Raw genomic sequence first — 27,734 nt, forward strand, 5'->3', positions numbered from 1 at the left:
AAAGAAACAAAAGCAATGTTTTGCCGTAGAATGTAAGTAAGTAAGTACTATTCTCCACCCGTTTATATAAAACAAAAGCTGCTTATAACGGAACGTACTCATGATGACATTTAGCGATGACACTAGTGTGGCTTTTCGGCGGGAAACGGGAACGGGACAGTTGCTTTCTTCATTGAGTAATCTAAATAATTAATACGAAGTGGTGTTTTGTGGTTAATGATCGCATTAAGTTAGTCGGAAGACATTCGCGAGTGTTATTATTTTGGAGTATTCAAGGAACAAAGTGTATCTGCCTATTTTCGCTTCGTACCGGGAAGCCGCTTCATAACTCAAAAGTTTATGCGGACTTTTGAGTTAATTCGTTTGGGGTTCGGAGTAGGAGTCTACTCCGAGGGTGGGGGCTTAGGTTTCATCATCATCATTCATCACCTTTCATAATTTCATTAATCATCAAGAAAAAAAAATACGTAAGACATGGCTGTATGGGCATAGTTCCCTTTGCCTTACCCTTCGGGGAAAACCAAAACAAAAAAAAAAAAAAAAAAGATGACATTAGTGTTCTTATAGATAGACTTGTATTTATCCAATGTCTGACATGAATACCGAATAACTTAGAATAAGATGAATACACCCACCATTGACTAACATAGTTGTCTTTGTGTACCTAATTTACCTTTTTGGATAAGCGGCTGTGTAATATTTTTTTTTTAGTTTGTCAAAGATCATATAATACTGTCAAAGTGCTCCAAACCACATTCGTTATGGAATGACGAGTTGGCAAGTGTTATCAGTGTATTATTTTGCGGTATTTGTGTGAATTGCTAAAATAATTATGCGCCTTTGAACAATATACACATGTGTTTTGAAATAATTAAACAATAGGAAAGTGCTAGTTCCTTCAAAAATGTCACATCAAAACTTACTGGACATAGTTCCCGATCAACTATTTCAGACCCATTTTATTGGTGATATAGATCAAGTCCAGAAGAAATTGCAGTATGAAATCGAAAGGAAAAGAGAAGAACTGCGGGCTATGGTTGGGTACGTGTGAATAACTATCGAAATTACTTCAAAAGACAGCTCTTGTTTGATTTCCATACATTTTTATGCCTTCCTTTCTCACTTACCAATCTGAACAATTAATGTGAATTTAGTTATAATTTCTATTGTGAGTAAATATCTGGTTAACATATTCAATAAGAGATTGTTAGAACCAAAACTGAAGAACCTATATATATTTATTAATCTTTTCGCAGTGAAAGATACCGAGACCTCATCCATGCAGCAGATACAATTGAAGAGATGAAGGTGACATCAGCAAGCACTCTAAACCATATTGAAGAAATGATGACGGCCTGCAGAAAACTGCATGATACTCATCTTATTGGATTTAGGATTGATGACAAACCTACACAGTCACAAAGGTATCTAGATTATACTGAAACTGGTTGTAAAATGAAAATCATTTATTACTACAGCATATCACACACATAAAAACAATACATACACATAACATACATAACATAAACAGCCTATACGTCCCACTGCTGGGCACAGGCCTCCCCTCAATCAACCAGAGGGGTTATGAAGCATACCACCAAGTATGCTCCATTGCGGGTTGGTGGACATATTTTTACGGCTAATAGCCGGGACCAACGGCTTAACGTGCTCATAAAAACAATACAATGATATCAAAAGAAAAAACAAATACAAAATGACGAATTTATAAGTGACCTACATTAAAATATAATAGATATAACAGTTACAATTAGAAAACTTAAATGGAAGCGGGCAGGTCATACAGTTAGAGGGAGAGATAAATGGTCCAAAACAATTCTATTTTGGATCACCAGTAACAGGAAAAGAAAAAGAGGTATACCTATCAGAAGGTGTGGAGGACGAAATAAAACACAGCAGGGGAGGATGGACAACAATAGCAAAAGACAGAGAAAAATGGAAGGAGCTGGGGGAGGCCTTTGCCTGCAAAAGACACACAGGCGAAAACAAAACATAAAATATTATTTTATTATTATAAGCCATTATTTCTTATTCTTTTTTTTATTATTATTTTATTTTATTTTTATGTTTTATTTTTATAAAATATATGCATATAAAATAAAGGCTTAATAATAATAATAAAAATACATTAAATTGGTTTGTCTGTTATGTGGTTTTATGAACAAAAGTCGTCTTCATCTGAATGCAATTTTTCAAAAAAACTACTACTTTCACTATATTTTTTCGCACCATCAGGTGACACAAACCTCCTTACCAAACAAAGGACAGTCTCACAAAGTGATTTCGACAATGTCCAAAATCGACCCTGGACCTCTAGATTGTGGCTGTAAAGTTCTACCCACTAAACCGCCGAGGCTGTTGAGGAAAAAAAGTAGTTTACTTTTTTATTTATTTGGGTACAGCTTATTCTTAACTTTATGAACCTGGAATCGAACGTGGACCTCCAGATCATGGTTCTAATGCTCTAAACATGGAGGCTGTTAACAATAACAATAGCACTTAACTATTCAACTTCTCATCCACTGAGATACCAGAGACAATAGATTTTACAATGTGTCTGATCGAGATCTGCATTCCAGCGTTCAAAAATGTTAAAGTTGTGTTGTCTTTTAGTTTCCAGTTGAGCTCAAACCCAGCACATGGAATATCAGTCCAAGTAAAACTGCTGATGGAGATACCTGAGAAGATATGGATGTGCATTGAGGCAGAAGACTTTGTTAAGGCCACACAACTGTTTATCATGGCGAGACATGTCAACACAGGTAGAAATATCGTCGCTGGAAATTTCAATTGACGTAAGGGACAAATGACAGGTTTTCAGGAGAAACAAAAAACATTTCTTGATACTTAAAGTCTCATAACTTTTGTCATTCTAAACGTATTGAAAGATGTTAAATACCAAAATTCTTAGAATTTTCTTGTCTACCACTTAAAAATAGAATTACTTTAATAACTAGCAAAATAAGAAAGTTACTAACCCTTACGCCCTTGTGTTATTTAAAAAACTTCCCTTACAACCATTAGGTAAACATTTTTTTTTGCATTTTTGGGTTGTAAAGGTCAGATTTTTTAATATTTTGTGTATTTTTGGGTCGTAAAGGTCAGTTTTTTAAATATTTTGGTAAAATATTGAAGTAAAGGTCTGTAAAAATTCACAACAATTGGTCAAAATCACTTATATTTATTGAAATTATAGTTGAATTTTACTTTGAGACATCTAAACACCATGTGCTTGAATATGTTTGCCGATTTTTAATAATAGGCAAATTAAAAAACACATACTTATTAAATATTTGTGTCATTTTAAACTTAATGTATCTAGTTTTGTTGAAATGTAGGTAAATTACCTATAGTCTTAGGTTATCAGATTGAGAACAACATACAACAGAATTGACAGAATCGCACTTCACAGACACATTTTTCTTTTTAGCTTTCGGCATCGTTAAAAAGTATCGCCCTTTGAATTGAATTCTAAAGAAAACGTGTCCTACTCTGATGGCGCTTGAACGCAACCACTGTGAACGCAACTGAGGAGCCGAGCCGTTACCGTGCGCCGCGAACCCGCGAGCGGGTACGGGTAGTGAGGGCCACAAGGCTCCGTCCTCTCCCCTTTACATTTTCATGGTATACTAGTGACATTCCCAAATCCCCTAACACCGAACTAGCCTTATTTGCGGATGACACAGCCATCTATTCTTCGTGCCGTGGTCGAGTTATGATGACCGGAATTCTCCAACGCGCGGCCTTGGGCAAGTGGTTTCGCAAATGGAGAATCGAGGTAAACCCGGAGAAAAGTGCAGCGGTGTACTTTTCAAAGGGCTATTATAACACGCCACGGTCACGCCGTCAACTTAAAGTCATCAAGATGTTTGGCAAGCCGATCCCTTGGGAGGAGCAAGTCAAATATCTCGGCGTAGTCTTAGATAGACGTCTTACTTTCAAGGCACATATCAAACGTGTGCGCGATCGCGCCGCGTGTGTAATGGGCCGTCTTCATTGTCTCCTTAACAAGCGTAGTAAATTGTCCCTAAGGAATAAGGTGAAAATCTACACGACTTGCATCCGTCCGATCATGACCTATGCAGGGGTAGTTTTCGCTCACGCGAGTCCGTCTCAAATCCACCGTCTACAGGTAATACAAAATCGTTTCATGCGGAAAGCCACGGGATCTCCGAGGTTCCTTCGAAATGAAACTCTGCACATTGACCTAGATCTGCTAACCATTGCCGAATGGCTCAAATTAGTTCAAAACTTTTTTCGATTCTGCTCCGCACCACCCAAATCCTTTTGGTAGTTGCGGCTTCTGAATGCATCCAGCTTAGGGACGGTACTGAAAAGTATCGGAGTCCGAAGGACGTAATAAACGATCCCGACGACCCGATTACTCTAGCCATAGAGGCAGCCAATCAGCTCGCGACACCAAACACTTCAGGACCCCGATACCGACCCCACCGGCGTGGTCGACGAATTCCCTCAATCAGCGCTTAATCGCTATCGATCCACTAGAGTCGATTAATTCCTTCAAATATTTTTCCTCTCAGACGACGCCCTGAGCCGAGGTTCGCGCCCAACTGGGCACCCTCAGACCTGTTCTCATAAACGTTGTACCGGGTGAGAGCCTTCAGCGCTCCCCATTTTTCCGGCCAAGTAATTAATGCCATCTGCGACAAATCAACATTAGTCACGTCAAAAAAAAGGGTGTGGAGGGGATTCGGTGCACGTACACGCTGGCGTAGGCATAAAATGTACGGCGAAAGAGCTGAGTAGTATAATAAGGTCTTAAGCGAAGTTCTATCTTTGTTTATTTCTAAATGAAAGAATAATAATTAGTATACCAGTTTAGGTTGTATGGTAAATATAAAACTACAAGATTTTTAAGACAGCGGACTCATTGCTAGTTACGTCGTGTTAATACGTGTAGACATAAATGACAAAATAAATAACCACAGTTACTTACGTCCCTATATCAATATTGTATGTTATAATTTCATGTCAGCTTTAGTGTCGTAAAAGACAGTGTCATATTTTAAATATATTTTTTTATAAAACAAGACCCTTACATCACTTAAGTAAAACAAAAATGTGATATACGTCATACTTTCAAAATCTTGGGTCCTTTACGCCATTTTATTCAAAAATATCAGAAAATTCAATCGTTAATAAAATAAAAAATATGAGGGCTATTGGTATTTCAAATGTATCAATCGATGGAGAAAATCAAACTCTATCGAATAATGCAATAAAAAAAAATTGGCCAAATGTCCCTTACAGCAATTGAAATTTCCAGCGACGATATATTTTTTTTATATATTTAGTTATTATAAATAAATAAAAAAGCTTTCTATTTCCCTTACATTGTAGCAAAAAATATAATATTTTTACTTTATTTGTAAATTTTTGTTAGTACCTACTTCTTATCTTAATTCTGTGTTAGTATTGTTAGTAAGGGCGGGCGGTTGGCGATTTACCTGTGCGGTAAAAGCCTCCTCCAGGTTCTTCCACATGATCCTAGCCCTTCCTGTTCTAGCAATTTGGGTAATGTCATCATCCCATCTCTTCAATGGTGTTCCTCGTCTGCATGTTTTAAATATTATTATAAATAGGAAACGATGGCGCGATGATCTCGACGGTTATCCAAAAGACTAGATAGAGCTCGCTCAGAACCGGGATACTTGGAAAGACATGGGGGAGGCCTTTGCCCAGCAGTGGGATCATACAGGCTAATAATAATAATAATAATAAATAGGAAAGTCGCCGGGATAAAAAGCAGACAAAACTAAAACTTTAAAAAGTTAAGACAAAAAAGCTTATGACAATTCAATTCTTGATTAATGTCTTATGCGCGATCACAGTTCTGCCAGTATCACCCCTGGCAGGTGACAGCCCTGAATATTCCCCATGTGTTCAGTCCAGAGGTTAGCATAATTATTGGACACACTACAATTCATCACCATCACAAATTTAAGAGCCACGCTCTTGTCGCGCTGTAGCATTCTCCATTCTTGTCTATCAAAGACCAAATGCTTCACCTCCTTATAAGACACGACGTTCGCCTTCTCTTTAATCTGTTCCATGTAAGCTCTTCTTGGTTTTTACAGTACTATACAAAACGCCTTAAATGCGCATTAACACAACACTAAAAAACAATTACAAAATGACAAGAGAAGCTCAATCGGCGGCCTTCTTGCTGTAAATTCTTCCATTGAACCTTAGGATGAAACGACTTGCTAACAATGGAGGCGGTACAGGTTTTTCTTCTCCTATTATCCCCTGTTGGGATGAAGGGCTTGAACAACAGATCTCCAATATGCAGATATGCAGCCTCTGTAACATGCTACCATAGCATAACGGCCTCCGTGGTCCAGCGTTGGGTTCACAATTTGGAGGTCTCGGGTTCAAATTCCGGTGGAAACACATCACAAAAATCACTTTGTAGTCCCTACTTTGGTTATAGGACATTACAGGCTGATCATCTGATTGTCTGAAAGAAAGATGATCCATGCTTCGGAAAGCACGTTAACTACGTCCCGGTTACTACTTACTGAATACTGATGTGAGTTAGTAGTCGTTACATGAGCCATGTCAGGGGCCTTTGGCGGCTCAATAGTAACCCTGACACCAGGGTTGATGGAGATGGTAATCCACTTTACAACACACACGAGGAAGATGACATGGCGGCATTCTCAGTCAACCGAGCGTTGCCAGGTCTCTTTGGGTAGCCCCCTTTACAATACAGGCATGTGTAAATAAAAGATTTTTGGTTTGTTGCGTGTTTTGGAGTGGTGACTGCGGTTACGGAAACGCAGTGAGTGTCGACCCCTGGCAAGATGGTGGGACGACTTGCAGGGGGTGGCTAGAAGCGAATGGACGCGTAAAGCTGAAGATAGGGCTTTGTGGCGCGCCTTGGGAGAGGCCTATGTCCAGCAGTGGACTGCAGTGGGCTAACGATGATGGTGATGGTGTTTCTTATCCAGGTCTACAACTGCAAATCGGCGGCAAGAATGTGAAACCAGGCTTCCAGTCGTTACAGAGACTGGTTCAGCAACAGTGGAACTCCATATCCAACTTTAATCAAACTATAATAAACGTCTGCAGAGATAAATTGCAAGATGTTGATATTACTGTTGAGGTAAGACAATTTTCTATACTTGTTGTAAAGTTTGGACCATGATGCGGTTGCGGCCAAGTAGTTAATGCTATTTACGGCAAATCTACTATAGGATACGACAAAAAAAAGTAAAAAAGGTTAAGGACGGATTAAATGACTGAAAGTCCCATAGCAGGGAGTTTTAAGTGGCCTTTTTTTGTGGCATAGTAGGTACATCTATTTACAAAAATAATGAAACTATACTATACACGATCTGGTGAAGGTCGCGGGAAGCCGCTGGATGCGGGCAGCGCAGGACCGATCGTCGTGGAGATCCTTGGGGTAGGCCTATGCCTAGCAGTCTGGGCGTCTTACGGCTGATGATGATGATGATGATGGTGTTATACACAGTAACTACGGAACTACCCTTTATCTACTATTGCCGATGGAGATCTGTGTGCAATATTTTATGTTTCTTTTTTAAGAACGTCTATGGCTCTGTGCCGAGGTTTTTCTTGTAGCTTCTTTTCCCCGGCTATACAGGTTGTGAGAAGCTGCAGTAGTTTTAGGCGGATGAGACGATCGTTACGTAAAAAAATACGATTCAAAGTGTAACTATGTTATCTACTGAATAAATAATTTTATGTACTATGAAAGAATTATCATCATGTCCAAACAGTATCCTGCGACGGCGACTCCTAAATATATATCCCGGGTCGTTGTTGTGGTGGGCTCTGCTGTGGCTGTGGTCTTGAACAACCGAAAAAATATCCATATAAAAATATAGTTAACGGTTTTAATTTTAACATTTCTGTTTCACAATCGTGGCCACCGCTTTCTATTTTGCGCCCTAAAATTCTCTTTAATTTCAGGCAGCCAGTTCCTGCTTAATTAGTCTTTACCTTATCGACTCTCAAACTATGGTGGAACTCCTAAACTCTTTGATAGCCTTACAAAGCAACAGCAGCCTCAAATCTACCTTACAGTTTGACCTTACAAAGATAATAGAGGGAGACGTAAAAGCTAAGATTAAGGAGAAAATAGTCAATGGAGTGAAAATTGTGTTGAAAACTGTTGTGTTGGTCTATGCTTGTTTTGTTGGTAAGTAGATATTTTAATGTGCCATTATTGATTTACTACTACCGTGTAGATACAGCGCTTGTACGAAAATGTGGCAATGTGGTACACAGCGGTGTATATGTCGTGGCCAGATCATAGAATTGATCATTTCATGATGTGCTCGATCATTTCATGAAATGGTCATATTTCATGCAATAGAATATCATTCGTGGGCCACATCATGATGTAGTTTATCCAGATCAATGAACACAAAACGTTTAACGATATGATCAACTAAATGCATGATTACTTCATGATATGGCCAAACGTTGGCAATCATATCGTAAAATTAGTAACATTATCCACCGGTAGAGGCACCAGCCGATTATATTTAAAACTTGATTGATATTATAATCATTCAATTTTCCATATCGAATATGTACATAATTTTGATCCTAAGAAATTAACCGACTATTCGCATTTTTATTACACCACATAACATGAACACCGCGTACATTAACGATTGATATATCATTAAACGTTGACGTTTCAACGATATGGTCAACTTAAGTTCGCCATTTCATGAAATGGTCGAACACATCATGAAATGATCAATTTTACGATATGGCCACGACATATACATTCACTTTGTGATCCTGTGGTACACCGGCTTGCTTCTCAAACAGGGAGCGCCGGTACGAACCCCGGTACTGGACTTGCACCAATGGATTATTGTTTTATCCTAAGTGCAATTTTCACTAACACAGTTTTTTTTTTTAATCTTTATTTAATGAGCTTTGTCTCAAAAGTGACAATGCCGTTCAATACAGCCTCATAGAAAATAAAACAAGGCTTGAAACCCAGACGCAAGTATTCACTCACATCTCAATTTCAAACCCCGCTTGACCAAATTGTATAGCATCTTGGCCTCCTTAGATAACGGAAAAGCCATAATGCTGTTACATGCACCGATCTGATAAAATTCAGGACACATAATCTGCATTGTAGACTAACACAGTTGGTTCGACCATTATAGACGGCGAAACCACCCACCACCTACCACGTAGGTCTAACAGAAAGCTCGATAAGGTTTTAGTTCATCTTGCGATGGATGTACCTCTAACTAGACCCATTGTGCGTACAGGTGTGCGTTTCTAAATATACATTAAAAATGCAGATCCAACTATATTTATTTTTAAATATTTCAGACAACGACGGAGGTGCTGTGCTAGCAAAATTAAAGAACTTATTTAGAAAAGATTCGCAGCCATTAGTAGATTTAGTGCACTTTAGTGACCCAGCTGCTTTAAAACTTCTACCGTCTGTTATTTCTAATTATAGGTAAGTTTTTTTTTAATTTAAGAGATGGCGCGACGACTTGGACGCTTGCTGGAGGGACTGGCGGAATAAGGTCCGCGAAAAATGGAAAGAGGAGGCCTTTGCCCAGCAGTGGGATCTTGTAGGCTAGTTTAGATTACATTAGATTTTTTTAAATTTGATTTCTTACTAAGGTACCAGAAATACTTACACGCAACGCCCAAAAGAAATGTCTATCTACAGCGAGACTGTACAAAACTAATCGATAGCGCTATGCGATATTATTATGAACCAATTCTATTCTTCTCTTCGTGTAGATTGTGAGGTGGATTACCAACCTCCAAGCTGGTGCCAGGCTTACTATTGAGCCGCCAAAGGCCCCTGACATGACTCGTGTATCGGCTACATATTTACAGAAGTAACCGGGACGAACGGCCTAACGTACCTTCCGAAGCACGGATTATCTTACTTTCGGACAGTCAGGGGATTAGGCTGTAATGTCCCAATGAAACTAGGGATTACAAAGTGATTTTTGTGATGTGTCCCCACCGGGATTCGAACCCGGGGCCTCCGGATCGTGAGCCCAACGCTCAACCACTGAACCACAGAGGCCGTTTTTGTCTACGCGATTAATGATCCACGTGCGATATGCTTATGCAAATTTACGGCTAGTTACCCTTTTGCTATACCACAGTCCCCTTATCCCCATATCATTTTCAGATTAACATCCAACAAAGAAGTGGAAGCACTACCAAAAGAGGTCATAACGAAATGCGTCCAGAAATGGAGTGTCTGGGTGAAGTCGTTCATAGATGACAATGTCCAAACTTTATTGCAAAATATCACCAGAGTCAAAGTATTGCATGAAATTAGAGAAGAGGCTTTTAAAATAGGTACGTAGTTTTCTGGTGAGTCCAAAGGTCGCCTGGCAGCAACGAAAAATAAATCTTGAGACATATATATTTCGTAATGTACAGAATGTACGAAGGCTTCTGTAAAAGACCTTCTGTCAAATCTTTAAGTTAGGTAAGCGGACTCCATGAAAAACGGGATTTGATGGGAGACGATGGTACGAAGCAAAGGAGTAAATTTGTGAAGGCATGATTATTAAGTCTCTTTACAAGCGTCCACTTGAACGGGACGATATCTATACCATCTAACGGCCTTTAACTAAAATGCCAGTCGTGCGGCCACTACTGTCGCTCTCGCATTTGACTTTACAGCCATTTTAAAAGCTGTCACAAGACCGCTGCTTGAATCATCTGGCAAACATGTAAAGACCTGAGATGATATAAGCTGAACATCCATCAGTACAAACTCATCAACTGCCAAACGACGTCCATAAGTACAGCTTAATCATCTCAGGTATGGACCATAAGGAGTGTCTACATTTTACTATTTTTATGAGTTGTCATAGTTATGTCTGCTGCGGATTTGCTGATTTAGTGAAGTTTTACCTTTAAAAGTATCAACACGTGTCCTAACCTGTTCTGATTCAATTAAAAAATATCTATATCTTCTTTGTATGAATTTGTATGGCGCAAGGCCCGCTAGACCGTTCCGTCACCGACCAACACCGTAGCGCGCCATGCACGGACGGGCCAGAATTCCCGGTACATACGGGGATAGAACAGCATTGTTCCGTTGCGGTGGGCATGGTAACGTCCGGCATGCGCTGGTCAGTGCCTGACACGGTCCTAGCACTGTCCTGGTATGATACGGTGTAGTGGACACAGGCCTAAAGTGAACGCGCAGCTCAAGCGTATTAGAAATGATCAATCTTTTTATTATTTAACAGAAACACCACCGAATTGGACAGCAATATGCTCTTCATTAGACATACCAGAAGTCCATGTATGGTGCCACTACTTCCAACCACTTCTGACGTCTCGAGTCAAGACTATAGTAGACAACCGTTGGCTCAAAATCTATGATTCGTTCAAGACTCAGATACTCACGGATTTGACTAGAGTCTCCTCTGAAAGTGAGATGGAGAAGGAATTTGATATAAACTGGTTTGTGTGGAAAGATTTGATTGGCGAAACTGTTATCGAGTCCAGAAGTGATGTCGTTAAAGTCATGAATTCGCTTATGAAAGGTGAGTTTAGGAGCTAATTATGGGTGGTATTAATAAACTAATCTCAGCTGAGACTGCCCTCAAGATCATGCCTCAGTTTTTATATAAGAACTGTCACATTGACATAATCTTGAGGGCAGTCTCAAAGCTGATATTAGTTTATTAATACCACCCTAAAAAACTAGCTACTAGCGTAGCTTGCTAGCGAACTCGTGTCTTCAACACCGACTGTAGCGTATTTGTTATTTTTTGTCTCATGCGATCTTAGCCTCGATCTCTTACATCAGTTTCTTCCTTTTGTCATTTCCCTTAAAGTATAATTCATTTTTGATGCGTTTTAAGTTTGATGCCCATAAGCTCACGCCTATTTCCAGTCGGGGTAGGCAGAGACCACGGAATTCCTAACACACCACTTTCGTTTCTTTCACTTTCGTCAAAGACTTAATGCATCCTCGCCGGTTTAGAGTATTCTTGACCAACCTTTCTTTTAAACATCCTGTATCTGATCGTGGTATGTACGCGTTGAAACACATAGAGCCAAATAATTGGGATAAGCGGATAGGGCGCCAGATATTGTTTGCGGTTTCGTATAAAACCTCTGGTCCTGTATGCATCAATCATTAAGTCATTGAAACCTTGTTTTATTCTTTAATATAATCTACTATTTCATCTTCACCATAACTATAGATTTTATTTCTCAGTTTTCCCAAAATCCAAAATTCAAATAACCCTTGTTCCTTAGGTATGTCTCGACAAGACCGAGGGTTTACTCCAAACCTAGAAAAGCTCTGTCAGACGCTAGACAATGAACTGCAGAAGTTGTTAGAAGACTTGAAAGTCTACCTGTACCAAGACAAGAAGACGAGTAGCAAGCTGATCTTCGCCTATGATGAAGACGATGATAGCGATCAAATCTACAGCGACAAAGGAGATATAGAGCAGTATTTGAGGCATATATCCGGCAAGAACATTCAGAGGTTGGTACACATGTTTTATTTCATATTTGGAATTAAACGTTTTGAGACTGTACCTTTTCCGACTGATTTGACAGACATTTCATAAGAACTAAAAAATATATTGATCACTATTGATAACCTGGTATCCGGGTGCTTGGAATTTCGTGTTTCCTACCTACCCCAACGCGAAATAGGTCTGATCTTATGTATGTATGTGCATAAATCTAAACAAGTACAGCACTTGGATAACAATTTGAGAAACGGACATTCTGTGTAAACTTGTTAGTTTCGGTGTAAAACAATCCAGCAGTTCAGACAGCCTTCAGATAGTTTGAAACTATTCAACGTAGCATGATTTGGATAATTAAAGCACATAATAACGGGTTCTTACCGCGTTTAAATGGGGATATGAGACTCCCGATATTTCGACACTGTTGCAAGTGTCATGATCACGGGATGACCAACCATGATTTGGATGGCAACAGGACAGAGATATATAAATCGCCCAATATGAAAGAGACGAGAGATATGTTACTCCACACATGTACGGTCACGAGCATTAATATGTATACACTTTGATACCATGTCACATTAACTTTTTTGACAAATTGCACTATAAGTCTCACTAAATGTCAAATATGTTAGTACGACAGAGTTCTAAAGCGGGTACATTATATTGCTCATGACTGTACTCATTGGGGTAAGTGTGGCACCGGAGATCGAGTCGGCGTTCTACATGACCACAGTGCCTTACGTGTCAATGTTAACTATGTTTATAATTATCCACAGCATGCTTCAATACATCAAAGCCTGCTTTGACGAGCCAACTTTTCAATCCACTGATCTCCAGAAGAAGACCACATCTATATACACAGCAAGATTCACACAAGCAACTATTGTCCTAATGCCTAATCTACGCAAGTGCTACATTCCCGAAAATTACAATCACATAGGCATGATTCATATTGAGGAAAATGCTTTGAAAAGTTGGAATGACATTTGCGCTGTTTTGAAGGAACATTGCTTGTTTTGTTGGGGCAAATGGGTGGCTATTGTGGTCGAAAAAGTTGTCGAGTTGACTAAATGTCTTCCTCAAGAGTTTACTTTAGAAGCTAATGTGGACTACTTGATGATGGTAAGTTGATAACAACATTGAAATACTTAATATTACCTGTACTATATTTTGGTTTGATTAGTGAAAGGTACCAACCTATTAATAACTCTAATTCTAACTATCATAATAGCTCTCGATCGATGAACGTGTGTATAAGTATTTGACAGACAAGCAAAGTTCAATCGTATTATTTGATAATTGAATTAAATTTTGCTTGGCTGTCAAACATACGTTCACCGCTTGTTTATTGTTTATTGGTAAGGCAGGGGTTAAGAGAGCCTGACACTTCTGTCCGTCTGACTAATAAAAGAAGCTTTAGTTAAGAATAAAATCTCCTTTGATAATAAACTTATTACATTTTTCTAGCAATGGGATGTCATTAAAATAGAAGAGAAAGACGAAGAAGGTAAAGTAATAGAATCCACCATAAAAGTACCAGCCGGTCCTTCTTTGAAACTTCAAGAATACTTATATTCTGTCAGTCGAATACTAGACGAAGTCGTACCTCACACGCTACCCATAGAAATCCACACATCTTTCATCGAAAAAGTTACTGCTATCACTTTCGAACATTACAACAGAGTCATAAGAGAAAAGGACACGGATATAAACCAAAGATGCGCGCTTCAGTTGCTAATGGATATTCGACATTTGACTTTGCTATTGGTACCTCGAGAAAATAAGAAGTCTATGGAATTTTCTTCGGAGATTTGCGAGTTTTTGAGGCAGAAGATTGATCCGTTTGATTATGATGTCTTCTATCCGTATATTCAAACTAATTTGAAGAGATCTGTCCAAAGAGTTCAGGTGGGTATTCTATTTACTATTTACTTTTTCTGTCGTGTAAGTTGTGAGGTCGATGACCGAGCTAGTATCGAAGGCTTAACTTGTCATCCAAAGACAAATTGAAATTAAAAAATATCTTTATTCTATTGGTAACATAGTTACACTTTGAATCCTCAATTTTTACATATATCAGCCTAAAACTACTCCAGCTTCTTACAACTTGTATAGCCGGAGAAAAGTAGCTGCAAGAAAAACCTTGGCATAAAGCTGTAGAAGTTCTTGAAAAAATCCATAAAATATTGTTATACAACTTAGTAATTTAGCTGTATAATATCGGGTCCCCGACAATTAATCCCATGCATTCATATCTTCTAAATAATCACGGTTCACATGCCACCTCTCAGTAATGGAGTATCATCAACCTCGCTACTCCATACTGGGTTAGTGGAGGTGTTTGGTCTAATAGCCAACCCATTCGACACAGTTTTTCTGACGTGGCTCAACATGATCAATAATTTGACTCAGAAATAGAAGCCAGTCTAAGATAATTAAAAATCAATCTCACTTTACTTTTCGATTTTTTTTTTATTTCTTTTTTTTATTCTAATAATGAGTGCGACTTTTGATCGCTTTTATTGATGACGTCACAACACAAACTCCAAAGAAAAATTTCGTTTTGACGTTTCGTAAAAAGTATCTCATTTGACTAGGTTGTCAAGTAGCCTATTCCTTTTTCAGACACTCCTAGGCAGCCTGATCCTCCATCACGGCCAATTGACCGGCATTATTGGGACCAAGCCAGTACTATCCGGCGGGAGTGGGGATAAAGCGGCTACTGTACTCGCAACGGGCGATTCCCATTGGTTCTCGTTACTGCCCGTAGCAGCGCCACCTAGCGCTTTAAAGAAGCAGGATAAACCGGTAAGTTTGAATTTTACTTTGTATTTATGTAAGTACCTAAGAACCGTGGTAGGCTGGTAGCCCAGTTGGTTCGCTTGTCTCTCACTTTGAGGTCGCAGGTTCAAATCCAGCACAGGCCTAAATCAATAATTGTCGAATTTGTTTTCGAATTCATCTTTTGATCATAAACGATTATCACGTGCTCAGCGGTGAAGGAAAACATCGTGAGGAAACTCAAATTCCCGAGATGTATTTTCGGAGGTATGTGACCTAACCTGTATTGGGCTGGTATTCCCTTCGCGGGTTGGAAGATCAGGCAGGCAGTCGCTTCTGTAAAAAACCGGACCTGTCAAATCTTCGGGTGAGGCTATGTGTGTGATTTGTTGTGAATGAGTGGACGTATGTGTGTCGCGAGTGTCTGAGGTTCTGCGAGAAGATGAATGATGTGTGAAAATTAAATGTTTTTATATTGTTTACACTTAAGTTTCTTATGTCTAATTATATTATTATTTATTATAAAAGTTTATATTGAAAGTTTCACGGCGCATCGACGCTTCTGCACTGTAAAGTAGTGAAATGTAAATAAATAAATGTACCTCTGACTACCCCGATAGGGATATAGTCGTGAGTTTATTTTAATATGTTATTTTTTAATTGTGTTTGTACTGAATTTATAACAAACAGTATCCACATCAGATGGAAGTTGGCAAAATAAGGAAAGTTAAAAATCGTCAATTCTTCATACTGTAAACCATGGGGTATGATTAGTGATTTGAGAGTAAATAACACGTTTAATAAACAATTTAATATTACCGTAACTAATTCTTGATCACGAGTCGGTTTTTGGTTTCTTTCTTTTATAGCATAGCCGTATGTACTAATAATTTGCATGTATTTCGTGTCAAAAGTTAATGAGCGATTTTCCAGGTTACCAAAAAAAAGGCGCTGTAAAAAACAATCCTTCGTCCTAATTTCATGGATAACAGACATATGCATCGTTTATCTTTGTTTTTGGGTATAGATAGGGTTGCCATCTCTAACATTTGGAAAACAGGACGAGAAGCGTGAAAACCCCGGTTTTTAGAGTCCGAAAGCCGGACACGTCAACAAGATCTTTTAAACATATTCAATGTAATAAAAAACAATTGCAAATGTCATAATTTACCTTTTTTATTCATTCATAATTTTAACAAAACAGAATCATATTACAATTTGTTACAAATTGTTTATATAAATCAGCTTTTTTAATTCTTGAAATAAGAAAACAAAACCTTATTAAAATATTAAACAAAAACATAAATATACTTGGTTCGTCGGTTGATCGTGGTGTGCGTGCGAGCATAGTGCGTGTGTCGCGGGCGGCCCAAATTTCTTTATTTATTTTTTAAAACCCGGTTTACAAATACAACCTTCCCCGGACGGATGGCAACCCTAGGTATAGATGATGACCTTTTTTATTACACCCAGGCCCAATACATCTTCCACTCATTATTATTCTTATCAAAATAGAGAATTATCGAGAAGCAATATAGGTAGCAACATAACTCTGTACATATCTGATCCAAATATGAAGCAACAATTATTTTTATACAGGGTGTTAATGACATCGTAACGAATACTAAAGGGGTGATTCAGACCATGATTAGAATCATGGTAAAAAAGTAAAAATTAAGTGGAATTCTTGTTTTTTTAGTTTTTTAAATTATTTTCCATTCCATACTTTTGCGACGGAAAATTCCACTTGATATCAACTCAGAATTATGGCCTGAATCATCCCTCCAACTTTTCGTTACGATGTCACTAACATCCTGTGTATGCTTCTGCTATTACATTAGATTTTTGAATAATTATTTACCCGAGTAATGAGAAAATAGGTAATTATCGCGTTAAATCTGGTCAGCGCCATCTACATTACTTTTGGCGAACGTAGCCTGGGAAGTCCTTCATTGGATTCACAGTGGTGCTAATTCCTGTACACATCATCTAATTTTATTTTAAGTTATACCTGTCATTTTCTTATCCGCCGAAAAGGAAAGGGACGGGTAATCGATAGGCATAAAATTTATGAAACACACGTCAATTTTAGGCAGGAATTTCAAAAACCCCTCCCAAATTTTTATATTGGCGAATAAAATTAAGTTGATAGCACATGTCAAACGGGTCGCATCCCAGCGAGCTATCATTTTAAAATTAACAGTTGTCAATCATCCGTCCCTTTCCTTTTCGGTGGATAAGAAAATGACGGGTATAACTTAAAATGAAATTAGGAGGTGTCTGCGGGGATCGGAGCCAATATCTTATAACATCTAATTTTATGTTTCCTTCATTACATGTTATATAAAAGATGAGAGCAGGCGTGTACCCAGCAGCGGGATATAAATGCTATAATGTGTATTTTGTGTTTATTTTATGTCTTGTTTGTGTCGGTTCGACACAAACAACCCCCAAACCAACCCCCAACCCCCAATTGCGTGTGTACACATACACTCACACACACACACACACACACACGCAAATGTACACGCACAAACACATACTTACGCAAACACACACACACACACACAATACTACGAATTGGTGGGCGAAACGTTAATTGGAGAATCATTAAGTGGGGAAATGCTTACGGGCGAAACGTCAATTGATAAATAATTAATTTGCTGAAAAAATAATGGGTCATACTTTCTGTGGGCTGAAAGGTGACTGTCAAAAGATTATGTTGATGAATCTTTGATTGATCTACTGTTCTGTTGACGAACAATTCATGGATTGAACGGTTGTGGGCTTTCAGTTTCAAATTCGAACCCCGGTACCCTGCCAATGAGTTATTAATTTACCTTACGTGTAGTGTTTTCACTAACGCAGTTGGCTCGACCATTATAGACGGCGATACGGCTCACCACCTATGTGAGGTGTGGTACTTAGTTCTTGCGATGGATGTTTTTCCTCTCAGACGACGCCCTGAGCCGAGGTTCGCGCCCAACTGGGCACCCTCAGGCCTGTTGTCTTAAACGTTGTACCGGGTGAGAGCCTTCAGCGCTCCCCATTTGCCCGGCCGAGTTGTTAATGCCATCTGCGGCAAATCTACAATAAGTCACGTTTTATCTGAATAAACTTTTATTTTTTATTACTACCTCAATTGGGGTATTAGTTGTAAGTTTATGTTATATCTTGTATTGACCTTCTGTTTGTTTCCAGACAAAGAAAAAGCCGGTATCATCAGCGAGTCCCAACAAGTCCAAGTCAGATATATCAGAACTGATGACCAGCTCCCTGCCTATCAACTTCGCCAACGCTCGATCTGGTGCCGCGTCGTTCTTCAACTCCATGACCAGCGATTGGTTTAGCGGTTCTTAGTAACAAAAAGGTAACGAGGGTCTTGTCAGGCTACTTTCCTCAATAAATATGGATGGCGCTGTCCAGATATTAACGTCATTATTACCGATTTTCTCGTTACCCTGGTACATAATTATTCAAAAATATAATGTAATTGAGGAGCTCGGTGTCGCAGCGGTAAACGCGCTCGGTCTGCGATTATTGAAGTTAAGCAACTTTCGCAAAGGCCGGTCATAGGATGGGTGACCACAAAAAAAAGTTTTCATCTCGAGCTCCTCCGTGCTTCGGAAGGCACGTTAAGCCGTTGGTCCCGGCTGCATTAGCAGTCGTTAATAACCGCCAATCCGCACTGGGCCCGCGTGATGATTTAAGGCCCGATCTCCCTATCCATCCATAGGGAAGGCCCGTGCCCCTGCAGTGGGGACGTTAATGGGCTGATGATGATGATGATGATGATGATGATGATGATAATAATGTAATAAATAGAGTCATATATAAAAATGATGTGGTATAGTATTATGTTGCTACCTACATTACTTCTCTTTATATTGATCAGAATAACAAGGGGGGTATAATACATTTATACCCCCTTGTCTGTTGATCATATTGATCCATGAAAATAGAAGGTTAAACGAAGGCAAATTTGGACAGCGCTTCTATATTATTTTTTTTGGGAACGTAACCTAGAAAGTCCTTTATTGGGTATCCTAGGTCAAAAATAACATATAAAATTCTAATTATGTTATATAAGGCTTTACTAAATAAAGACAGAGACAGAGAAGATCTAAAACTGATGAAAAACATTTTCTTTTAACTTATGAATTTTAATCAAGAAAGACATAATAATAAGTCTGACATTATTACGTTTTCTAAGAATCGTCACAGTGTGATTTTTTTATACGAATTCCATAGTAATTTCGTGTTATGATTTTTTGTAAAAAGTCACTAATTTGGCTATTTGGAAACTAGCCTATTATGCAAAGTTATAATTCATTTAGGTTTATCTATTTAATTTAAAACATACGTATATTTTCACCCCAACAGTTGGGTAGTTTCCTAGGTCAAAGATAAATAAAGAAATTCTGATTATTACTAAATAAAGACACATCTAAAGGTGACAAAGGTGATGGGTGACCACAAAAAAAAAGTTTTCAACTCGAGCTCCTCCGTGCTTCGGAGCGCTGTCCAAATTTGCCTTCGTTTAACCTTCTATTTTCATTGATCAATATGATCAACAGACATCATCTTTAGTCTTCCTTTTCGGGTATAAACGCTGTTTGAATCATCTGATAAAGATGTAAAGGCCTGAGATGGAGATGGAAAGGTGACAAAAAATGTTTTATTTTTTGTTTTTAACTTATTTATAAATTTTAATAAAGAAAATTGTAATAATAAGCACTACATTTTGTCGCTTTTTTCTGCTTTTTCATGCAAATACCATAGTAATTTCGTGTTTTGATGTTTAGTAAAAAGTAACTTATTTGATTAGCTGGAAACTACTTTGATCCTTGAAAGTATAATGTGTGAATAAAAACAACATTGAATTATTTATAATGTATTAAATTCAAATGTTTAATAAAATTTTGTTATTTAAAATTAACTATTTTTTTATCCATACCTACGTACATTAAAAAAAAAACGGTAACGGACAGTTGAATCCGTGATAGCCTTGTTTGGAGAAGGCGACACTTACATCGCGGTGTCAATGGTTCTAATTCTATTTGAGGCTCTAACTGCACTCACTACACAACTCCACTACATTCGAGTTTGAATTCATGTTTGAATCATAGATAATTGATATCATGGTGGTTTCCAGGATATGTACGGTCACGAGTATTAACACTTTCAAGGACAGAACGTCTAGTGACGTTCTGATTCCAAGGTGCCATACTACCTATTATGAACCATCAATGACCCATAGCCTCTGTCCGTGAAAGGGTTAATATGTATACACTTTGGTACCATGTCACATTAACTTTTTTGACAAACTGAACTGTAAGTCTCACTAAATGTCAAATATGTTAGTGCGACAGAGTCCTAAAGTGGGTACATTATATTGCTCATGACTGTACCTGGTTAAGGGCAATAGGCTCGCCCCCGTCGAGGAGTAGGTGTGTATACTGAGTAAACATCTCTGCCTACCCCTTCAGGGATATAAGCGTGATGCCATTACATGCTATACTATAATATTATGCATTATTATCCAGTACATACATTATTGTAAACCTAACAATTAAGAATCGATCTATTGTAGAAATCTTTTAAGTCGTATGAATGGCATTGTCTCATTCTTTCATCTTCTAACACAAAAAGAGATTAAGAAAACAATTTATGTTGATAAATAATTACGTATATTGTTTGGTAACAAAACATCAGTGCAACAGTATTTATAAGGTAACCAAATTAAAGAACACTTACCTATACAAATTAGTGCAAAATTATGGATATTTTATTTTTACCTTTGATGGGTTTGCTCTAGGCCCCAGACCTGCCCGAAGGCATTGACGAAGCCTAAGATGGAGCGAGCTCGCCCAGAAGGTGCCTGTTCACTCTGGCCTTATTTAAAATACTTATAGGATATTTAAATACTTAATAATCTTTGTACTAAAATTGTGTAGGAATTTATTGGAGATATGAATTTATTTATGTATCATTAATTTTATTAACTAATGTTATCTATTATAATATCCATAATTTGGCACTTACATCTGCAATAGTCATTTTATTCCGTCATTTATCTAAGCATCAGTATCGGCTTTCTTCGTTTCTTCACCGGCCTTTCTTCCAAGAAGCCTGAAGTTGTCATTGTAACCATCATTGTAGCCTCCGAAGTAATTACCTTGGTTACCAGGGTAACCTGGTCTGAACTGGTTGAACCCGGGTCTGTTGTAACCTGGGTATCCTACGTTACCACCCGGGTATCCTATATTACCACCCGGGTACCCAGCGTTACCACCCTGGTAGTTAAAACCTGGGTAGTTGTTGTAACCGGGCCTATATCCGGGACGGTAGCCTAGAAAGAGAAACAAAAACCCTTTTAGTAAGTACTTATGCTTTTAAACTGTTTACGTATTAAACTTTTTTAACGGCTATCTTGTAGAACTATTGGCAGACTTAAAAAGTAAGTAGTAGGTAAGTAGGTTAAGTTTTTAAGGCTACTTAAGAGAGCAGGAGGAGTTTCGTACGCTGCTATCTCAGTAATATTACGGGTAACGTATCAATCAAATCACGGGTAACATATCACCAGGTTAATAACTTATAAATTATTGAAAAATAATGAACATTATCGGAGATAGAGTCTAACGGCCTTACAAATAAGATAGTGAAGAGAAATTTAAATCGAAAAATGTAACTCTGACGGACTTGAACCCGGAACGGAACTTGAGCTGTCTTCAGGAGGAGGATCCGGTGGTGTTATGGTTAACACGCTCGTCCCGGCTTGACAACAGCTGCGGGTACAAGTCCCGTCCGAGACAGAATTTTATGAGAATTTTTCTTTTTGTGGGTTCCGTCTTCTTCTATCGTGTGGGTTGTGAGATGGATTACCAACCCCATCAACCGTGGTGTCAGGGTTATCACTGAGCCGTCGTAGGCCCCTGACATGACTCATGTAACGACTACGGACTTACATCAGTAAGCAATAAGTACACAACACATCAGTAGTAGTAAGTGTGGGATTCGTAAGCACGGGCTATAGAAACAAAAATCCTTTAAGAACGTGAAGTTGACGTATTTCACGTCAGTCACTTTTTTAAGGTGTACCGGATTTAAACTTGGGGGTTGGTTTAGCACTAGTTAGAGAGACAAGGTTACGCTAGGGTTAAGGTATTCCGAGTTTATTTGTAGACATTTTGGTTAGTCTTGGGTTATATGATTTTCTTTATTTGATTTATTTAGTCTCTTGTCCAGCTTATGGTCAGTATGTTATGCTAGGTTTATTGATAAGGCCGTAAGTATCTCTCTTAAATACAATCATAGTAAGAAATGATAGTAATCTGTTTTGAGGTTTAAATACCTGGAAGCAACCCGGATGGATTTGGGACTCGATATAAATCCAAATCACACATGCTACGGATATAATTTTAATTCAAATAACCTTGAACTGATACCGCATACCACACCCGGCCGTACACCTTGCTAAGTAATAAACAGTGCATCCAACGCACGCACATGCAAACTTATTTATTGTCATGCAAGCGGTGACTACAATATCCGTCAGAACGCACTATTAGCATAAAAAAACCACTGAAAGCGACCAATGAGAAGGTAAGTAATAAAATTGATTATTTCTGCATTACTTTTGTTAAGTTTTAAATAAAATAATAGGTAACTCAGTAGATAGTATAGAGTAAGTACGGACTTATAATAAACTTTCCGATTTTATCATTAATTAAGTTCACCCAACCAACAACCTAATGTTAGTGAGTTAATAACATTCGTAACGGCATACACAAACCTCCAGGGTAACCTGGACCGCCGAAGCCTCCGGGATATCCCCCGAAACCTCCGGGGTAACCCCCATAGCCGCCTGGGTAACCACCGAAACCGCCTGCGTATGTAATTTACTCGGCTTAATAGATAATTAAGTATTAAGTATATAGACTAGAAGATTGTATTCCTAGTCAGCAATTTATCCGGCTAAGTAGAATAGCATCCGAGGCAAATCTACCTCTGTAATGAGTTAGGTATCTCAAAAAGGGCCCGATTTAAATAACATAATGGCAAAAGATTTTGATTTTGTTTGTTTTGAAGGACATTACAGGCTTGAATCACCTGATTGTCCAAAAAAGTAAGATGATTCCGTGCTTCGGAGGGCACGTTATGCATTTAGTCCTGGCTATTAGCCGTAAAAACATCTCCAACAGCCCGCAGTGGAGCAGCGTGGTGGAGTATACCCATACCCACTCCGATTGATTGAGAGGAGGCTTGTGCCTAGCAGTGGGACATGTGTAGGCTGTTTTTTTTAAGAGTTGTCTAAAGGCCCCTTGATTCCTTGATCCCTTGATTGTGTCTTTTCCAACATTACTATTACATTGCAATATTCGCGCCGTAGGCCGACACCTGTCACCATATGGTTCATTATATCCATCTTTAGAATTCAGTATCAAATGATTGTCATCAGATTGCATATGTACCGTTTTATGAATATAGCTTATTGTTCTAATTGTACTATGGCGTAGTTAAGTAGTCCTATAATGATACAGTAGAGTCATGTAAGTACCTGGTTACTGAGTCACTAACCTTCGTCATTCTTATAGTCACCCTTCGGATTTACCCCAATTATACAGACGTTTATACAGATAGGTACATTTTGTTAATCACACGGTATTGTCTTAACGCAATTATCACCTTTATTTCCCCTATAAACCTTAATGCATATAGAGCTGGAAAAGCGGGCCTAAGCGGGATTTTGCTAACGGTTTCTTACAAAAACCTTGGTCTTGGTTTGTAGAGATACTCAAGAAATTAAGTGCTAAATAAGCATCTAACGCCTCTAATCGTGTAATTCAGTTAGTAGATTGACATATAGAATAGAAATGCTATCCTGTGATTGGTTGCAGGTGAGAACTTCTGTAAATTCTTTGAAATTTTAGCCAGTCATTGGAAAGGATTCTATTTGTTAAGAGAAACTGAGTTATACATACACGCAAGCAGGAGGGCTTGACACACTCACACAGTGCATTAAAATAACTATGTACTTATAGAAAAAAACAATCTTACCTCCATAGCCACCTTGATATCCACCCTGGCCTGGGTAACCTCCTATGCCTCCTCCATAACCCGGATATCCACCTAAACCGGGGTTGTAACCAGTGTTGTAACCGGTGTTATAACCTGTGTTGTAACCGGTATTATAGCCGGGGTTGTTGTACCCGCCGCCGTAGCCTCCCTGATACCCGGGTCTTAGCAAGCCGTAGCCCCCGGTACTTCTTCTTTGACTATCTGTGACGTCATTTGTCTCGCCGAGTCGTTGTGCCGTCGCCACGGTCAACGAACACGCTAATAAAAATATATTCTGAAAAAAATAAAACAAAAACTGTTCAATTATGTTGTAGTAAAAAAATGCTTTACCTGAGACTGTCACTATAGCAATTTATTTGAAAATTAATTGGTTTATAGTGTTGGAACAAAGTAATTAATTTTTATTTATGCCTTCATTATTACGATTTTTTACTGAAAAGTTTATTTAAGTAGTTTAATTTAGCCAACGTATCGCGCGCGAGGGAGTTGTTATAATAGTCAATTTGCTTTAATTAATTTACATTTTGGATTGCTTCAATCTTTTTTCCATGTAATTTTATTTTGTAGGTACTTACTTTTAATTTAGATGTAAATTTTGCTTGTTTAATTTAGGTAGGTACGCAAAAAACCACGATATTATTTAATTGATTCTTCTTGTGTTGTTTTATAAATTTGAGTTTATTTACTAAAGTGTTTGGTGTTTTATAAATTATTCTATCCAATATTTGCACCCTTAAAATACCTGTAAGTATATTTCTTTAGTTATTCAGTATTATTTTAAAGTATCTACCTAAGTATTTATATAGGTAGGTATAGGTAAATTTTGACTTGTGTAATATTTTATTAGACAAATAAAATAAAAAAAATCTTACAATTTTTTAAAATAATGTATTTACACTCAAATACCTATTCAAGTAGTTTATTCTTGACTCTTTATCCGCGATTCACACGTGTTGGCAATTGTACCTATAATATCACTTAATGTTACAGTACACGCGTGTTTAAAATATTGTTTAATGATTCCATAAATTACTTTGAAAATTATTTAATTGAAATATTTGACAAAAATAATTCAAATCACAAAACGCGAAATAATTTTAAAAATTCTAAAACCACTTCTAAATTCAAAATCACTTCACTAACAAAATGGAATACCTAATTATATTTAAAAATAAAAACGTAATAATAAATATCTCACCAAATAATTCATATTCGGAACACTACACTGCACGTTATACTTGCTGCACTATCGACCACACAATCGCTATATCCATCTGACGCCGGCTTTATATCACATTATTTGTCAAGAACACAGGTTTTTACGCGCTTACTCTGCCGCTGTTGTAGATATAATTGATACAATTATGCTACAAATATTTTTCCTATACTACGGATGTTACTTTATGTCGACAATCGGAGATAGCGCAAAGAGGAAATAATCTATATTTCTTTAGGAAATTCATTATTAACCTGTAAGAATGTTTGTTATTGTTCGAGCCCTGTTAGTGTTTTTATCATTGATAAGATTACAATTTCTAATGTGAGCGTAGGTATTATGTGTATTTGACGATATAATTAAGACAGTAAAAACCCAGGAGAGGTTTCTTGTATCAAAATTATTATGACTAATTTGAGACAAGGCTGTTGCATATCTAACAAACCTAGCGATGTAACACATTGTTCTCTAATTATCTGCTTATTAATACATCTCTGCCATGCCAGTGTAAAATACCTACTTCCTGTTTTTTTTTTGTTTATGTGATCGTCCATTACTAAATAGTTACCTACGTAACCTACTACTACTTCTAAGTATAGTGCAAGTACGTCTAATTGAGTTTCCTACTCTAATCCCGTATTTCACAGGGTCCGCTTACCTAACCTGAAGATTTGACAAGTCCGGTTTTTTACAGAAGTGACGCCTGTCTGACCTCCCAACCCGCGAAGGAAAAACCAGCCCAATACAGGTTAGGTCACATACCTCCGAAAATGCATTTCTCGAGAATGTGGGTTTCCTCTCGATGTTTTCCTTCACCGCTGAGCACGTTATAATCATTTATGATCCAAATATGAATTCGAAAACGAATTCGACAATCATTGGTTTAGGCCTGTGCTGGATTCGGACCTGCGATCTCAGAGAGGCAAGCGTTCTACCACGGCCTACTCTTACTTGGGTGAATATCAAAATGTGTCAAGTTTGGTGGCGACTGTCATATAATTTTTTCGTGAAAAATTGGGGAAATTGGGAAAATTGGGAATTGAAAAATTCCTTTTTCATGTCGGAACCGAGGATCCTTTTGGATCTTTTTCATGTCGGAACCCATGTTTCACGAAAAAATTATGTGAAATTTCGCCACCAAACTTGAAATTTTGAGATTCACCCACTTATAGATTAAGAACAGAAGTTTGTAATTGCTATAACATTATTTTTGTGGTGCAACAATAAACGCTATGGTACGAAAAAAATATGTAAGTACGGGGAGTGGGTGTGTATACCATACGCCTACCGCTTCGGGGATTCGGGTGTAGCTATGCTATGTTGTGTTGTAAATATGCATCCAATATTTGGAAAACAACGAAATACCTACAGCGGTCCATCGTACTGCACACAATTAAGACAATTATTTCTATCGGACATGGAAATAGAGGTCATTTGATCCATTTTATCCCACTGCTGGGCTAAGACCTCAGCTGTCTTCTGTTTCCCACGATACGTGAGAGGCCTAATACCCATTGTTATTCATTTAGTAGAGGATACAATGTTAAAATTTGCGAAACAAAGAGTTGCAATTTGCGATAAGGAAACTTCCCATACTGAATTGCCGTTCGACGTCTGATGATTTGTAGGCGTGGTAGATAGTTAAATCAAAAAGCATATTAATCAATTACTCCCCTTATTCATAATAGACGTACAATCAAAAGTGCAGTCACTGAGCCCAGCTAGTGATGAAATTATGAATCATTAGTTGTCATAATTATAATTTTTTTTTGACGTGACTTATTCTTAAGTATATTTGATTTGATTTGATTTGATTTGCCGCAGAGGGCATTAACTACTTGGAGCGCTGAGGGCTCGCACCCGGTACAAAATTTAAGACAACAAGCCTGAGGGTGCCCAGTTGGGCGCGCACCTCGGCTCAGGGCGTCGTCTGAGAGGAAGAATATTTGAAAGAATTAATCGACCCTAGTGAGTCGATAGCGATAAGCGTTGTATGAGGGAAATTCGCGACCACGCCGGCGGGGTCGGTATCGGGGTTCTGTCATATTTATAAAAATTGATGTTTTTGTAGGTGTTTTTGGTCTATTACAGAAACGACATGTAACCAGGAGTTCTTTAAGTGCAACCAG

The 27,734-nt window shown here is 38.1% G+C and overlaps 2 protein-coding genes across 4 annotated transcripts; one reads left to right on the forward strand and one right to left on the reverse strand.

The window, feature by feature from the left end:
• The first annotated feature begins 738 nt into the window (after positions 1–738).
• On the forward strand, positions 739–19,419 carry LOC126370658 (conserved oligomeric Golgi complex subunit 1). Of its 2 annotated transcripts, XM_050015624.1 has the most exons (14): positions 739–1,041; positions 1,257–1,424; positions 2,632–2,780; positions 6,993–7,147; positions 7,978–8,206; positions 9,373–9,505; positions 10,202–10,374; positions 11,280–11,579; positions 12,301–12,535; positions 13,304–13,649; positions 13,995–14,435; positions 15,153–15,335; positions 15,999–16,072; positions 18,510–18,643. In XM_050015624.1, exons 1-13 carry the CDS (start codon positions 905–907, stop codon positions 16,062–16,064), a joined length of 2,715 nt encoding a protein of 904 aa, XP_049871581.1. In that variant the 5' UTR covers positions 739–904; the 3' UTR covers positions 16,065–16,072; positions 18,510–18,643. The 2 variants fall into 2 exon arrangements, with proteins under 2 accessions (XP_049871581.1, XP_049871580.1); XM_050015623.1 differs by lacking the exon at positions 15,999–16,072 and having other exon boundaries at positions 18,510–19,419.
• Positions 19,420–20,975: 1,556 nt separating this feature from the next.
• Positions 20,976–25,744, reverse strand: LOC126370739 (uncharacterized). 2 transcript variants are annotated; one of them, XM_050015773.1, is made up of 4 exons: positions 25,588–25,744; positions 24,369–24,663; positions 23,104–23,196; positions 20,976–21,660 (listed from the first exon to the last, which is right to left on the reverse strand). In XM_050015773.1, the coding sequence occupies exons 1-4, from the start codon at positions 25,597–25,599 to the stop codon at positions 21,386–21,388; spliced, it is 675 nt and encodes a 224-aa protein (XP_049871730.1). In that variant the 5' UTR covers positions 25,600–25,744; the 3' UTR covers positions 20,976–21,385. The 2 variants fall into 2 exon arrangements, with proteins under 2 accessions (XP_049871730.1, XP_049871731.1); XM_050015774.1 differs by lacking the exon at positions 23,104–23,196.
• Between the last annotated feature and the right edge of the window lie 1,990 nt (positions 25,745–27,734).

Source organism: Pectinophora gossypiella, chromosome 11 (genome assembly GCF_024362695.1).
Source record: "Pectinophora gossypiella chromosome 11, ilPecGoss1.1, whole genome shotgun sequence".
Lineage (NCBI taxonomy): Eukaryota > Metazoa > Arthropoda > Insecta > Lepidoptera > Gelechiidae > Pectinophora > Pectinophora gossypiella.

Coding starts and splice junctions, on each gene's coding strand:
- LOC126370739 (XM_050015773.1), bottom strand. Junction 23,197..24,368: donor ATATCAAGGTGGCTATGGAG/GTAAGATTGTTT, acceptor TTACATACGCAG/GCGGTTTCGGTGGTTACCCA. Junction 21,661..23,103: donor CGGTCCAGGTTACCCTGGAG/GTTTGTGTATGC, acceptor TTCTCTTTCTAG/GCTACCGTCCCGGATATAGG.
- LOC126370658 (XM_050015623.1), top strand. CDS start 905: ATGTCACATCAAAACTTACTGGACATAGTTCCCGATCAACTATTTCAG. Junction 8,207..9,372: donor GGTCTATGCTTGTTTTGTTG/GTAAGTAGATAT, acceptor TAAATATTTCAG/ACAACGACGGAGGTGCTGTG. Junction 11,580..12,300: donor CATGAATTCGCTTATGAAAG/GTGAGTTTAGGA, acceptor CTTGTTCCTTAG/GTATGTCTCGACAAGACCGA.